Source organism: Mesoplodon mirus (assembly GCF_964341445.2).
Source record: "Mesoplodon mirus genome assembly, chromosome: 18".
In the NCBI taxonomy this organism is placed as follows: Eukaryota; Metazoa; Chordata; class Mammalia; order Artiodactyla; family Ziphiidae; genus Mesoplodon; species Mesoplodon mirus.
Window position 1 is genome coordinate 51,624,006 of NC_138994.1, and position 16,138 is coordinate 51,640,143.

A 16,138-nucleotide genomic window follows, 5' to 3' on the forward strand; every position below is an offset into this window, starting at 1 on the left:
TATTTTTAGCAATCTGACTTGGAGGAGACAAGAAGTGTGAAACACTTGCTTTCACCCTCAAGCAAGTTGGTTATTTTGGAGATTTCTCTTCCTAGAGAGAGGAATTACATTTCCAGCTGTGAACTTGTGGCATTTTCCCTAGCGTTCTGTAAATGGGGGACCAGGGCTCCCTGTCCAATGGCAATTCAGGATGGGCTGGTGTCACGTCCCCTGCATCCCCTGCTCGGTCGCCCTGCCTGCCCGTCACTCTTACATTGGTCCTTGGACGTCTGCTTTCAGTCCTGTTCCACCTGCACCGAGGAGCTGCCCGAGGCATGAGAAAGTCGGCGCCCTTTCCTGGGAAAGCCCCAGGTACTGGGTCTTTGTTCTTCAAGAGAGGGAGGCGTGGCAACAGTTAGCTTCAATTCCAGAACTGAATTTGGAGGTCAAAACACCCCGTCCATGGTGGTTCCCGTTTCCCTGTTATGATCCAAACAGAACTTTCTTCAGCCTGGGCACCTCTAACTAGCAATCAGGAAGTCTGTCCAGAGTAAAAACAGCAGCGAACTCTTTATCAATTATAAATTACGAATATTTATTTTAACCACATAAGGTGACTTTAAGTTATTATTTTTTTTAAGGGGCTAGAGAAAGCGGAGGGAAGGAACTGGTACAGTATCTATATAATTTAGCTGAATAACAGAGTTGTTAGCTACTGTTTTTATCAATGAGTGCTCCTTTATATATATTATTTCAAAGTGACAGTAATAAATAAACCTTCTGTTTGGGGCTTGATCATCAAAACAAGAAGAATCCTAGTCAGTATGGGGACAGCATGATTTCTGCCATGGTCCCTACCACCAACACAAATTCAAAAGTCAAGCTGCTGGCTATCAGCAAAAAAAAAAATCTTTACCATTTGGGTACCAGCTCAATTATACAGTAATTACACTTGCTTAGAGTCAGAAAGAATATACATTTATGAAAATGTGCAATAGGAACCCTTCAATAAAGCAAATTTCTGTTACAATGGTTCTTCACAAGAAGTAAGCATTATAATCACCTATGGAACTTTTAAACCTAGATGCTGGGCCCCACTCCAGACTTAACTGATTCACAATCTCCATGCATCTGTACTTGTAAAAAAAAAAAAAAGAGCCCCAGGTGATTCTGATGCAGACCCCCCAGATGAGAAACATGCTCTGTCTGTACAGGACGCACACAGGGCATGCAGCGCCCATCAACAAGACACTTAACGTAACTCCTACTGACTTCTGCTGGCTCCTTGGAGCTTACTGACAGTGTAATAAATCAAGAAAGCGACTTCCCTGGCTGTGACCACCACCTGGGGGGGCAAAACAGCAGCTTGACATCTCAATGCCATTATGGAAACTTCCAGAAAATGACTCCTCATGAATGAAACACAGAGAGAAGTGTGGATCTGTAAACACCGAGAGTGACAAGAACCAGGTGTGGGAGTCCACTGGGTTTCCAGCTCCCAGGCCGAGGACAGATAGCTGAAGTGGCTGTTTGGAGATGGGCCCATCACCCCTTCTTTCAAGAGTGGGAAGAGAATGTTAACCTCAATTAGCTTGGGCTGGATAACTTTACCAGAGCCACACCATGGTTATCTGGGCAGAGTGAAATCTATCGACTGAGCTGCCCAGGTGCCCCCCCCCCCCGCCAGCCCCTTCCTTGCCCTTCCAGCGCTTTTCTTATTTAGCCAGCTTTCCCTACTAGGGCTTAGCTAAAGGCCACACCTCTTTCTTCCAGTCACACCTGTAATCTTCCACTTCATAACCTGGGCCCTAGAGCCAAGCCCAGAGGACATCTCTTAAGGGTCCGGCCGCAAAGGGAACCTCACACAGCTGCAGGTGGAGGAAGGGGTGAGTTCCAGGCTTTCTCACCCACGGTGCTGGGATAGAAGCACGGAAAGGAACAGGACCACATGCCAGAGGGTGTGACTGCGGGGGGTGAGGCGGGAGCAGCCCGGGACCCGCAAGTGAAGCGCACGGAACCTGCACCCCCAGCTGCCTCTGCTGCAAGAATCAGGGACCATCTCGACTGCCTTTTTATAATCTGGCTGTTACCCGTCTTCTCCGGTTAGGACAGGAATTAAGACAGGACGTGGGAGAAATATGGGAATGACCCAAATGCCCCAGGAAGTTTCAAGACTGATGATCTGAGAGTCGGGGAAGCACAGGAGAGGTGGGGGGCTTCTGGGTATCTGGGTGCTGGTGGGGGGGGTGGGTCACTGGCCGGGGGAGAAGTGCCCCTTGGACGCTCCTACAGTCTCTTTTTAATTAGTTTCTCCAGTTTGCGGATGCGAGATGACTCCTGTTCTGGAGTTGGAGCCAGGAAGGACAGCGAGCTGGAGCCCTCGGGCCCTGAGGGCGGGGCGGGGAGCCTCTGGCGGAAGAGATCCAGCATGCTGCTCTGCTCGCTCCTCTTCAGCCCCTGAGGCGGAGAGAGAAAGGAGGGTGACATCAGCTCTGGCCCTGAAGGGCCCGAGGGCAAGCGCAGTAACTGGTATTCACTGGGCTGAGGGTTAAGGCTTTCTTCAGGGAGATACCAGCCCTGGGTAGCAGCCTGGGAGAGAATCAGAGGAAGAGAAAAGGCAATAGGAGAGGAGGCAGAAGGGGCTGAGAGGGCGGAGGCCAGGCAGCAGGATGCGGGAGGGTAGCCTCCTCTCCACTGCAGTCCCGCTGAGCCTGGCTCTCTGCTGGGCGCCAGGGTGCCATCAGAACGGGGACATTCACAGGCCCCGGTTCCTCCTCCTCCTTAAAAGGCTTCTGAGAGTTGGGTGTGCAGCCTGGGCCAGGCACGACGAGCACTTTGAGATAGCTCCCGGGGGCCCATATCCCATCCCCCAGTTAACCACCGAGCGTGAGAAGAAGGTGTCCGGGGACAAAACAAAACGCGGAGCTAACCTTCATGTCCAGGATCTTCTGGAAGGTTTCTGTGTTGCAGTCCGTCAGGAGTTTGATGTAGTTGTCCACAAACACCACCAACGGCTCGTGAGGGGCCATCACGACCTACCGAGGGAGAGAGACGAGAGTAGGCCTGCCGGGAACACTCATGATCGGAGGCCGAGGATTATCTTTCCTCACTTGCAGGCCGATCACAAAACGGACTCTGCACGATCTCCTTAGGTGGCGGCAGCAGCAGCTGCAAACCCAGAAATGTCCTGACAGCCTGTTTAATCTCGACATTCAGTTAAGTGCAATGCTTCCTAAATTTCCTAAATCATAAATGTAAGCTGGGTTGCTTCTTAAGTACAGCTTCCTATGTCCCTCCTCTGAAGGTTCTAATTCAGAGGGCCTGGGGGGAGTCCCAGGTGACTTTTTAAGTATCAGGACCACGGGAAACACTCTGCTTGCAGGGTCCCCTGTCTGAGACATTTCGTAGGTTCGTGGTACCTGCTCCTTCTGTCCTGATGTATCACTGTTCCCGAAGGATGGCCTCAAAAGGCACTGAATTAAGTGCATTTTCTCAAAAACAAAAACCCTGGAACAGCCTCACTCTTTTCAAGACTTAAAATCTGGAACTCAATCTAGTATCTGGAACTTCCGGGTAAGATGGCGGAAGAGTAAGACGCGGAGATCACCTTCCTCCCCACGGATACACCAGAAATACAGCTACACGTGGAACAACTCCTACAGAACACCTACTGAACGCTGGCAGAAGACCCCAGACCTCCCAAAAGGCAAGAAACTCCCCACATACCTGGGTAGGGCAAAGCGGAGAGATCCGCACACAGAGGATCGGTGCCGAGTGGCACTCACCAGCCCGAGAGGCTTGTCTGCTCGCCCGCCGGGGCACGCAGCACTGGAAGCTGAGGCTCGGGCTTCGGTCAGAGCGCAGGGAGAGGACTGGGGCTGGTGACGAGAACTTAGCCTGAAGGGGGCTAATGTGCCACAGCTAGCCGGGAGGGAGTCCGGGAAAACTCTGGAGCTGCCGAAGAGGCAAGAGACTTTTTCTTCCCTCTTGGTTTCCTGGTGCGCGAGGAGAGGGGATTAAGAGCGCTGCTTAAAGGGGCTCCACGGACGGGCGCGAGTCGCGACTGAAAGCGCAGAGCCCAGTGACGGGCGTGGGACGCTGGGGCTGCTGCTGCCGCCGCCAAGAAGCCTGTGTGCGAGCGCAGGTCACTGCCCACACCGCCCTTCCGGGAGCCTGTGCAGCCCGCCACTGCCGGGGTCCCGGGATCCAGGGGCGGCTTCCCTGGGAGAACGCACGGCGCGCCTCGGGCTGGTGCAACGTCACGCCGACCTCTGCCGCTGCAGGCTCGCCCCGCACTCCGTGCCCCTCCCTCCCTCCCGGCCTGAGTGAGCCAGAGTCCCCGAAGAGGCTGCTCCTTTAACCCTGTCCTATCTGAGCGAAGAACAGACGCCCTCCGGCGACCTACACGCAGAGGCGGGGCCAAATCCAAAGCTGAGACCTAGGAGCTGTGAGAACAAAGAAGAGAAAGGGAAACCTCTCCCAGCAGCCTCAGAAGCAGCGGATTAAAGCTCCACAATCAACTTGATGTACCCTGCATCTGTGGAATACATGAATAGACAACACATCATCCCAAATTGAGGAGCCCGGAGTCAGTGCTGTGCCTCTGAGGTGGGAGAGCCAACTTCAGGACACTGGTCCACAAGAGACCTCCCAGCTCCACATAATATCAAACAGCGAAAATCTTCCAGAGATCTCCATCTCAACACCAGCACCCAGCTTCACTCAACGACCAGCAGGCTACAGTGCTGGACACCCTAAGCCAAACAACTATCAAGACAGGAACACAACGCCACCCATTAGCAGAGAGGTGGCCTAAAATCATAAAAAGTCCACAGACACCCCAAAATACACCACCAGACGTGGACCTGCCCACCAGAAAGACAAGATCCAGCCTCATCCACCAGAACACAGGCACTAGTCCCCTCCACCAGGAAGCCTACACAACCCACTAAACCAACCTTAGCCACTGGGGACAGACACCAAAAACAACAGGAACTACGAACCTGCAGCCTGCAAAAAGGAGACCCCAAACACAGTAACATAAGCAAAATGAGAAGACAGAAAAACACACAGCAGGAGAAGGAGCAAGATAAAAACCCACCAGACCTAACAAATGAAGAGGTAATAGGCAGTCTACCTGAAAAAGAATTCAGAATAATGATGGTAAAGATGATCCAAGATTCTATTTCCCAGATCCAAAATCTTGGAAATAGAATAGACAAAATGCAAGAAACAGTTAACAAGGACCTAGAAGAACTAAAGATGAATCAAGCATCGATTAAAAACACAATACATGAAATAAAAAATACTCTAGATGGGATCAATAGCAGAATAACTGAGGCAGAAGAACGGATAAGTGAGGTGGAAGATAAAATAGTGGAAATAACTGCTGCAGAGCAAAATAAAGAAAAAAGAATGAAAAGAACAGAGGACAGTCTCAGAGACCTCTGGGACAACATTAAATGCACCAACATTCGAATTATAGGGGTTCCAGAAGAAGAAGAGAAAAAGAAAGGGACTGAGAAAATATTTGAAGAGATTATAGTTGAAAACTTCCCTAATATGGGAAAGGAAATAGTTAATCAAGTCCAGCAGGCACAGAGAGTCCCATACAGAATAAATCCAAGGAGAAATACGCCAAGACACATATTAATCAAACTGTCAAAAATTAAACACAAAGAAATCATATTAAAAGCAGCAAGGCAAAAACAACAAATAACACACAAGGGAATCCCCATCAGGATAACAGCTGATCTCTCAGCAGAAACACTACAAGCCAGAAGGGAGTGGCAGGACATACTTAAAGTGATGAAGGAGAAAAACCTGCAACCAAGATTACTCTACCCAGCAAGGATCTCATTCAGATTTGATGGAGAAATTAAAACGTTTACAGACAAGCAAAAGCTGAGAGAGTTCAGCACCACCAAACCAGCTTTACAACAAATGCTAAAGGAACTTCTCTAGGCAAGAAACACAACAGAAGTAAAAGACCTACAATAATGAACCCAAAACAATTAAGAAAATGGGAATAGGAACATACATATCGATAATTACCTTAAATGTAAATGGACTAAATGCTCCCACCAAAAGACACAGAGTGGCTGAATGGATACAAAAACAAGACCCATCTATATGCTGTCTACAAGAGACCCACTTCAGACCTAGAGACACATACAGACTGAAAGTAAGGGGATGGAAAAAGATATTCCATGCAAATGGAAACCAAAAGAAAGCTGGAGTAGCAATTCTCATATCAGACAAAATAGACTTTAAAATAAGGACTACTAGAAGAGACAAAGAAGGACACTACATAATGATCAAGGGATCGATCCAAGAAGAAGATATAACAATTGTAAATATTTATGCACCCAACATAGGAGCACCTCAATACATAAGGCAAATACTAACAGCCATAAAAGGAGAAATCGACAGTAACACACTCATAGTAGGGGACTTTAACACCCCACTTTCACCAATGGACAGATCATCCAAAACGAAAATAAATAAGGAAACACAAGCTTTAAATGATACATTAAACAAGATGGACTTAATTGATATTTATAGGACATTCCATCCAAAAACAACAGAATACACATTTTTCTCAAGTGCTCATGGAACATTCTCCAGGATAGATCACATCTTGGGTCACAAATCAAGCCTTGGTAAATTTAAGAAAATTGAAATTGTATCAAGTATCTTTTCCGACCACAATGCTATGAGACTAGATATCAATTACAGGAAAAGAGCTGTAAAAAATACAAACACATGGAGGCTAAACAATACACTACTTAATAACGAAGTGATCACTGATGAAATCAAAGAGGAAATTAAAAAATACCTAGAAACAAATGACAATGGAGACACGACGACCCAAAACCTATGGGATGCAGCAAAAGCAGTTCTAAGAGGGAAGTTTATAGCAATACAATCCCACCTTAAGAAACAGGAAACATCTCGAATAAACAACCTAACCTTGCACCTAAAGCAATTAGAGAAAGAAGAACAAAAACATCCCAAAGTTAGCAGAAGGAAAGAAATCATAAAAATCAGATCAGAAATAAATGAAAAAGAAATGAAGGAAACGATAGCAAAGATCAATAAAACTAAAAGCTGGTTCTTTGAGAAGATAAACAAAATTGATAAACCATTAGCCAGACTCATCAAGAAAAAAAGGGAGAAGACTCAAATCAATAGAATTAGAAATGAAAAAGGAGAAGTAACAACTGACACTACAGAAATACAAAAGATCATGAGAGATTACTATAAGCAACTCTATGCCAATAAAATGGACAACCTGGAAGAAATGGACAAATTCTTAGAAATGCACAACCTGCCAAGACTGAATCAGGAAGAAATAGAAAATATGAACAGACCAATCACAAGCACTGAAATTGAAACTGTGATAAAAAATCTTCCAACAAACAAAAGCCCAGGACCAGATGGCTTCACAGGCGAATTCTATCAAGCATTTAGAGAAGAGCTAACACCTATCCTTCTGAAACTCTTCCAAAATATAGCAGAGGGAGGAACACTCCCAAACTCATTCTACGAGGCCACCATCACCTTGATACCAAAACCAGGCAAGGATGTCACAAAGAAAGAAAACTACAGGCCAATATCACTGATGAACATAGATGCAAAAATCCTCAACAAAATACTAGCAAACAGAATCCAACAGCACATTAAAAGGATCATACACCATGATCAAGTGGGGTTTATTCCAGGAATGCAAGGATTCTTCAACATACGCAAATCAATCAACGTGATACACCATATTAACAAACTGAAGGAGAAAAACCATATGATCATCTCAATAGATGCAGAGAAAGCTTTCGACAAAATTCAACACCCATTTATGATAAAAACCCTGCAGAAAGTAGGCATAGAGGGAACTTTCCTCAACATCATAAAGGCCATATATGACAAACCCACAGCCAGCATCGTCCTCAATGGTGAAAAACTGAAACCATTCCCACTAAGATCAGGAACTAGACAAGGTTGCCCACTCTCACCACTCTTATTCAACCTAGTTTTGGAAGTTTTAGCCACAGCAATCAGAGAAGAAAAGGAAATAAAAGGAATCCAAATTGGAAAAGAAGAAGTAAAGCTGTCACTGTTTGCAGATGACATGATACTATACATAGAGAATCCTAAAGATGCTACCAGAAAACTACTAGAGTTAATCAATGAATTTGGTAAAGTTGCAGGATACAAAATTAATGCACAGAAATCTCTGGCATTCCTATATACTGATGATGAAAAATCTGAAAGTGAAATCAAGGAAACACTCCCATTTACCATTGCAACAAAAAGAATAAAATATCTAGGAATAAACCTACCTAAGGAGACAAAAGACCTGTATGCAGAAAATTATAAGACACTGATGAAAGAAATTAAAGATGATACAAATAGATGGAGAGATGTACCATGTTCTTGGATTGGAAGAATCAACATTGTGAAAATGACTCTACTACCCAAAGCAATCTACAGGTTCAATGCAATCCCTATCAAATTACCACTGGCATTTTTCACAGAACTAGAACAAAAAATTTCACAATTTGTATGGAAACACAAAAGACCCCGAATAGCCAAAGCAATCTTGAGAACGAAAAATGGAGCTGGAGGAATCAGGCTCCCTGACTTCAGACTATACTACAAAGCTACAGTAATCAAGACGGTATGGTACTGGCACAAAAACAGAAAGATAGATCAATGGAACAGGATAGAAAGCCCAGAGTTAAACCCACGGACATATGGTCACCTTATCTTTGATAAAGGAGGCAGGAATGTACAGTGGAGAAAGGACAGTCTCTTCAATAAGTGGTGCTGGGAAAACTGGATAGGGACATGTAAAAGTATGAGATTAGATCATTCCCTAACACCATACACAAAAATAAGCTCAAAATGGATTAAAGACCTAAATGTAAGGCCAGACACTATCAAACTCTTAGAGGAAAACATAGGCAGAACACTCTATGACATAAATCACAGCAAGATCCTTTTTGACCCACCTCCTAGAGAAATGGAAATAAAGACAAAAATAAACACATGGGACCTAATGAAACTTAAAAGCTTTTGCACAGCAAAGGAAACCATAAACAAGACCAAAAGACAACCCTCAGAATGGGAGAAAATATTTGCAAATGAAGCAACTGACAAAGGATTAATCTCCAAAATTTATAGGCAGCTCATGCAGCTCAATAACAAAAAAACAAACGACCCAATCCAAAAATGGGCAGAAGACCTAAATAGACATTTCTCCACAGAAGATATACAGACTGCCAACAAACACATGAAAGGATGCTCAACATCTTTACTCATTAGAGAAATGCAAATCAAAACTACAATGAGATATCATCTCACACCAGTCAGAATGGCCATCATCAAAAAATCTAGAAACAATAAATGCTGGAGAGGGTGTGGAAAAAAGGGAACACTCTTGCACTGCTGGTGGGAATGTGAATTGGTACAGCCGCTATGGAGAACGGTATGGAGGTTCCTTAAAAAACTACAAATAGACCTACCATATGACCCAGCAATCCCACTACTGGGCATATACCCTGAGAAAACCATAATTCAAAAAGAGACATGTACCAAAATGTTCATAACAGCCCTATTTACAATAGCCCGGAGATGGAAACAACCTAAGTGTCCATCATCGGATGAATGGATAAAGAAGATGTGGCACATATATACAATGGAATATTACTCAGCCATAAAAAGAAATGAAATTGAGCTATTTGTAATGAGGTGGATAGACCTAGAGTCTGTCATACAGAGTGAAGTAAGTCAGAAAGAGAAAGACAAATACTGTATGCTAACACATATATATGGAATTTAAGAAAAAAAAATGTCATGAAGAACATAGGGGTAAGACAGGAATAAAGACACAGACCTACTAGAGAATGGACTTGAGGATATGGGGAGGGGGAAGGGTAAGCTGTGACAAAGTGAAAGAGCGGCATGGACATATATACACTACCAAACGTGAGGTAGATAGCTAGTGGGAAGCAGCCGCATAGCACAGGGAGATCAGCTCGGTACTTTGTGACCGCCTGGAGGGGTGGGATAGGGAGGGTGGGAGGGAGACGCAAAAGGGAGGGGATATGGAAACATATGTATATGTATAACTGATTAAATTTGTTATAAAGCAAAAAAATAAAAAAATAAAGTGAATGCAAAAAAAAAAAAAAAAAAAAAAAAAAATAAAATCTGGAACTTCATTTAACTACATCCAATTCCTGTACCAACAGCAGGAAGGCAATGGCATCGCAACCCTCACATTCACTGTCATTTGGTTTTCAGTGTGGCGTCTGATTTCCTTCCTCCAGCAGACTGTTTTGTTTTTTTTTTCCAAAGACAACCATTGCTTCAATTTTTTTTTTTTTTAATTTTAAAACATTATTTTATTTATTTGGCTGTGTCGGGTCTTAGTCGCGGCATGCAGGATCTTTCGTTGTGACGCACGGGCTTCTCTCTAGTTGTGGCGCGTGGGCTCCAGAGCAAGCAGGCTCAGTAGCTGCAGCGCGCGGGCCAGCAGACTGGTTTTGTTTTGAATTTCTGAGAATAGGACTCAGACTGGCAAGGAGTATTCACTCAGAAATTCTCTCTAAACCCTGCTCTCCACCCTGGTGGGTAAACCAACTAGGGAAGAAATGGATTAGGCTGCTTCCAGTTTCCTCAGGCCAAAGCCTGAGGTCTGTGTGGGCCCCTCACCTGGTCCCACACATGTCAGGGCCTGCCGCTACTTTTCACTCCTCCATGATTTGAGTCATTCTGTTTGGAGGCAGACCTGAAAGGCCTGCAGGCCCTGGCCTTCTAAGAGCATCCCCTGACAGTTCCGTTTTTTCTCCAGCCTTCTCTCCCCTCCCCAATAGGCCCCCTTTCCCCTTGACACATCCAGATGGAAATCATATGCAGGAGCTCAAGGCTTCAGACATTCTCAGCATCATCACCCCATGTATATTTTATTAAATGGGGCTTTAGAAAACCCATTTGCTGATTAGAATCAGTTATGCAACATCTGTTCAGAGTTCCTGTAAAGTGGCAGAGTTCAGAGCGCCAAAGAGGCTTACGTGGACCGGAGTAACTCATAGCTGGGCCAGAAATTCCTGCTGAGAAGCAGAGAGATCCCTGGCTTAGACGCTGATTCACAGTGACAACGCCACCCAACCTCCAATCTTGGTCAAATCTTATTACAAGAGAATCCCACTACGATGAAGAATTCATTTGTCAGATAGAATTACTGACCCCCCAGTAACAGTGCACTGACTTTCAACAATATCTGATGAGGCCAAAGTCTGGTTCAGCGAAAGAATGTGGACAATCTTTTAGGACTGATGGGCATAGGTCCTAACCTGTGCTTTCAAAGACTAGTACTCAGTACTCCTTGGAATAAGCAATCAGATAACCAGGCCCTTTTAACCGAAACCCCGAGGAAGACACAAGCCCCACCTTGAGGATCATCTCCGCTCGGGTCATGCCTTTCACCACGATCTTTGTGTAACTGGCTGGGGCTTTCCTCACCACCTGAGAGCCGATGGAAGGCAGATCAAGCAGGACCATCTTCAGGGAGTGGGTGTCCAGCAGCAGCTGAGGGAAGAGAGCAGAATAGAACCAGCCACTTCATAGGGACACGATACCTAGTGTACGCACACTGATAAATAACATTTTCCTGATTTTAAATGTAATACGTTCTCATTGGAGAAAATTCGGAAAATGAACAAATATAAAAGGAAAAACATGAGTTATAATTACTATGACCCATGAAAAAATAATAAGATGTCACAGTTCAATGTGGTATCATTCCCACCAGTTTGTGTGTGTGTATAACAAGCTAGAGTAATACTGTATAGACAGTTTTACAACCTGGTTTTTCCACTTAATACATGAAGTTTTTTGAAGTCTATTTTCCCATCTTGGCAGTCTTTAAAAAAAATCATAATTTTTAATGGCTATACAGTACTCTATGGTGTGTGTGTGTGTGTAACTTTAATATTTTTAACCATTCCCGTACACTTTGTTTCTAGATTTTTATTATTATAAATAATGAATACTGTGATGAACAGCTGTGTAGATATAATTCTAGGTCTATCGGTGGCATTTCCTTAGGAGACAGTCTTTGGGACAGATCAAAGGATAAGGACATTTGGAAGGTTCCTCTTACGTATCCTGAACCGCTTTCTGAACGGAATGTACCTATTTACATAGTGCAGACTGCACCCACATCCGCACTGAAAACTGGCATAAAAATTTTGCTTATTCAACAGGCAAAAAATGGTAATTCCGTACTGCTCTATTGTGGATTTCTCTGGATGCTAGTGAGGATGTAGGAGATTAAATCAAATTTAAACATCAGTATCTTGGCAACAAACTGTCTTTTTCTTTCTTTCTTTCTTTTTTTTTTGGTTTTCTTGGATGCCAATTATTTGGAAGGCTATCAGCTTTCCTGATTGCCCACCAACTGCAGGCACAGAAATGGCATATATACACTGGCCTGTTCAGACAGTTTAGGAGAATGGAATCACATGCCCACCAACCAGACAAAGGTAGCAGTAGGGTGACAGTCTCACTACTGCAACTCTGATGGTCAATCTTATGTTCAGGACAGGGCTTGCTGTATCTACCACTGCCTGCTCCTCTCAGAAAGCTTTTCATAATCATATCAAGCAGGGGTGGAATGGTATCCCTTTCAGGCCCTATGACACCCTGAATTCTCTCATTCTCCCTGTACTTTGCTATGGACAGGAGAATTAACGACTAAAGATAAGACAAACTCATTAATGAGAAACACTATTAACTTAATGGTCATGGTGATTATAATTCTGACAATGGTATAAAAATCTGGTGAAACCATCAATGTTTTACTTGGGATAACACAGAGGGAAATATTGCTCTCAAAAAATGGTGAGGTATTGAAACAGACTGATTCTGAAGTTTATATGGAGAGGCAAAAGACCCAGAATAGCGAATGCAATATTAAAGGAGAAGAACAAAGTTGGAGGACTGATCCTACCCAACTTCCAGACTTATAATAAAGCTACAGTAGGGACTTCCCTGGTGGTCCAGTGGTTAAGACTCCGCACTCCCAATGCAGGGGGCCTGGATTTGATGATCCCTGGTCAGGGAACTAGATCCCGCATGCCACAACTAAAAGATCCTGCATGCCACAACTAAATATCCTGCATGCTGCAATGAAGATCGCACACATGGCAATGAAGATCGTGTGTGCCACAACTAAGACCAAGTGCAGCCAAATAAATAAATAAATAAATAGATAGATAGATAGATAGATAGATAGATAAAAATAAATAAAATAAAGCTATAGTAATCAAGACAGTTTAGTACTGGTGAAAGAATAGACAAATAGATCAACTGAGAAGAAAAAGCCCAGAAATAAATCCACACAAATATAGTCAACTGGTCATTCACAAAGGAGCAAAAAGGCAATTCAATGGAACAAAGACAGTCTTTTCAACGAATGGTGCTGGAACAGCTGGACATCTATGTTCAAACGATAAAATAAAAGGGAATCTAGACACAGACCTTACACCCTTCACAAAAACTAAATCAAAATGGATTACAGACCTAAATGTAAAACACAAAACTATAAAACTCCTTGAAGATAACATAGGAGAAAACCTTGATGACCTTGGGTATGGTGATGACTTTTTAGATATAACACCAAAGATATGATCTGTGAAAGAAATAATTGATAAACTGGACTTCATTAAAATGAAAAACTTTTGCTATCCAAAAGACAATGTCAAGGGAATGAGAAGACAAGCCACAGACTGGGAGAAAATATTTGCAAAAGATACATCTTATAAAGGACTGTTATCTAAAATATACAAAGCTTTTTAAGAATAACTCAACAATAAGAAAACAAACAACCCAACTAAAAAATGGGACCAAGAGCTTAACAGATACCTCACCAAAGAAGATATACAGATGACAAATAAGCATTTGAAAAGATGCTCCATATCATTTGTCACCAGGGAAATGCAAATTAAAACAGCAACGAGATACCACTATACACCTATTAGAATGGCTAAGGTCTGGAACACTGACAACATCAAATGCTGGTGAGGATGAAGAGCAACAGAACTCCCATTAGTTGCTGGTGGAAATGCAAAATGTTACAGCCACTTTGGAAGACAGCTTGGTGGCTTCTTATATTAAAACTAAACATACTCGGGCTTCCCTGGTGGCGCAGTGGTTGAGAGTCTGCCTGCCGATTCAGGGGACACGGGTTCGTGCCCCGGTCCGGGAAGATCCCACATGCCACGGAGCGGCTGGGCCCCTAAGCCATGGCTGCTGAGCCTGTGCCTCCGGAGCCTGTGCTCCGCAACGGGAGAGGCCACAACAGTCAGAGGCCCGCGTACCGCAAAAAACAAAAACAAGAAAACAAAAAACTAAACATACTCTAACCATACAATCTAGCAATGATGCTACTCATTATGTGTCTAGAATTGAAAACTTATGTTCACACAAAAACAAAAACCTGTACATGGGGACTTCCCTGGTGGCGCAGTGGTTAAGAATCCGCCTGCCAATGCAGGGGACATGGGTTCGAGCCCTGGTCCAGGAAGATCCCACATGCCGCAGAGCAACTAAGCCCATGTGCCACAACTACAGAGCCTGCGCTCTAGAGCCCACGAGCCACAACTACTGAGCCCGTGTGCCACAACTACTGAAGCCTGCACGCTTGGAGCCCGTGCTCTGCAACAAGAGAAGCCCCCACTCACTGCAGCAACGAAGACCCAACGCAGCCAAAATAAATAAATAAATCTAAAAAAAAAAACCTGTACATGGATGTTTTTAACAGCTTTATTCATAATTGCCAAAACTTGGAAGCAAACAAGATAACCTTCAGTAGCTGAATGGAGAAACTGTGGCACACCCAGACAATGGATTATTACTCAGTGCTAAAAAGAAATGAGCTATCAAGATATGAAGGAACCTTAGGGACTTCCCTGGTGGTGCAATGGCTGGGAATCTGCCTGCCAGTGCAGGGGACATGGGTTCGAGCCCTGGTCCGGGAAGATCCCACATGCCGCGGAGCAACTAAGCCCATGCGCCACAACTACTGAGCCTGTGCTCTAGAGCCCGCGAGCCACAACTACTGAGCCTGTGCCACAACTACTGAAGCCCACATGCCTAGAGCCCGTGCTCCGCAACAAGAGGAGCCACCGCAACGAGAAGCCCACGCACTACAACGAAGAGTGCCCCCGCTCGCCGCAACTAGAGAAAGCGAGCGTGCAGCAACAAAGACCCAACGCAGCCACAAAAAAAAAAGATAGCAAGGAAACTTAAGTGCACATGACTAAGTGCAAAGGCCAATCTGAAAAGGCTACATATTGTATGGTTCCAACTCGATGACATTCTGGAAAAGGCAAAACTATGGAGGAAGAAAAAGCTCAGTGGTTGCCAGGGGTTGGTGGTGGTGGGTAGGATGAACTGGTGGAGCACAGAGGATTTTTAGGGCAGTGAAACTACTCTGTATAATACCATGATGGTGGATACATGTCATTATACATTTGTCCAAAGCCACAGACTGTATAACACCAAGAGTGTAAACTGTAACACTGTAATGTAAACTATAGACTTTGAATGATAATGATGTGTCAACACAGGTTCCTTGATTGTAACAAATGTACCACCCTGATAGGAGATGTTGATAATGCGGGAGGCTACGCTCCTGTGGGGCAGGGAGTATATGGGAACTCTCTGTATCTGCCCCTCGACTTTGCTGTGACTTAAACTGCTCTAAAAACAATCAAGCCTTAATTTAAAAAGCAGTGGGAGAAGCTACACTAAGGAAAGAGCAATTTCATGCACTGGCGCTGCCGTTCGAAGGCCTAAACTCTGTAGTTCATTCAGTGGCGGACAAGGAAAGCGCTAGGATATTTTGGACTTTTCTAGGTTTCCAGAGATGAACATTCGTACTCTCCTAGTGTCTGTGTTTTGAGAAGGCCATGGGCTCACAGAGAAAGGCACCCAAGCCTTCAGGAGGCAGACAAGTATAGACTGTCAGAGGCACCCCCACAAAGCGCCTGGCATCAGAGCGGTTCCCAGAGCCCCACCGGAAGTGAGCACTGCTCATCCTCAGAGGAAACCCAGCACGTGCCTCTAAAAAACAAGTATGCTCAATTCCATG

General features: G+C 44.4%; 1 protein-coding gene across 2 annotated transcripts in view; it reads right to left on the reverse strand.

Moving 5' to 3' along the window:
- Positions 1 to 16,138, reverse strand: part of VPS53 (VPS53 subunit of GARP complex) — a 133,313-nt gene continuing 117,175 nt past the window's right edge. Inside the window, exons 17-19 of one of the 2 annotated variants that reach the window (XM_082605578.1) lie at positions 11,434 to 11,571; positions 2,910 to 3,014; positions 1 to 2,436 (exon numbers count right to left, since the gene is read on the reverse strand). In XM_082605578.1, coding sequence (XP_082461704.1) covers positions 2,266 to 2,436; positions 2,910 to 3,014; positions 11,434 to 11,571 — 414 coding nt within the window. In that variant the 3' untranslated portion in view covers positions 1 to 2,265. The remainder of the gene's footprint in view (positions 2,437 to 2,909; positions 3,015 to 11,433; positions 11,572 to 16,138) is intronic. The other variant, XM_082605577.1, reaches the window with a different exon arrangement.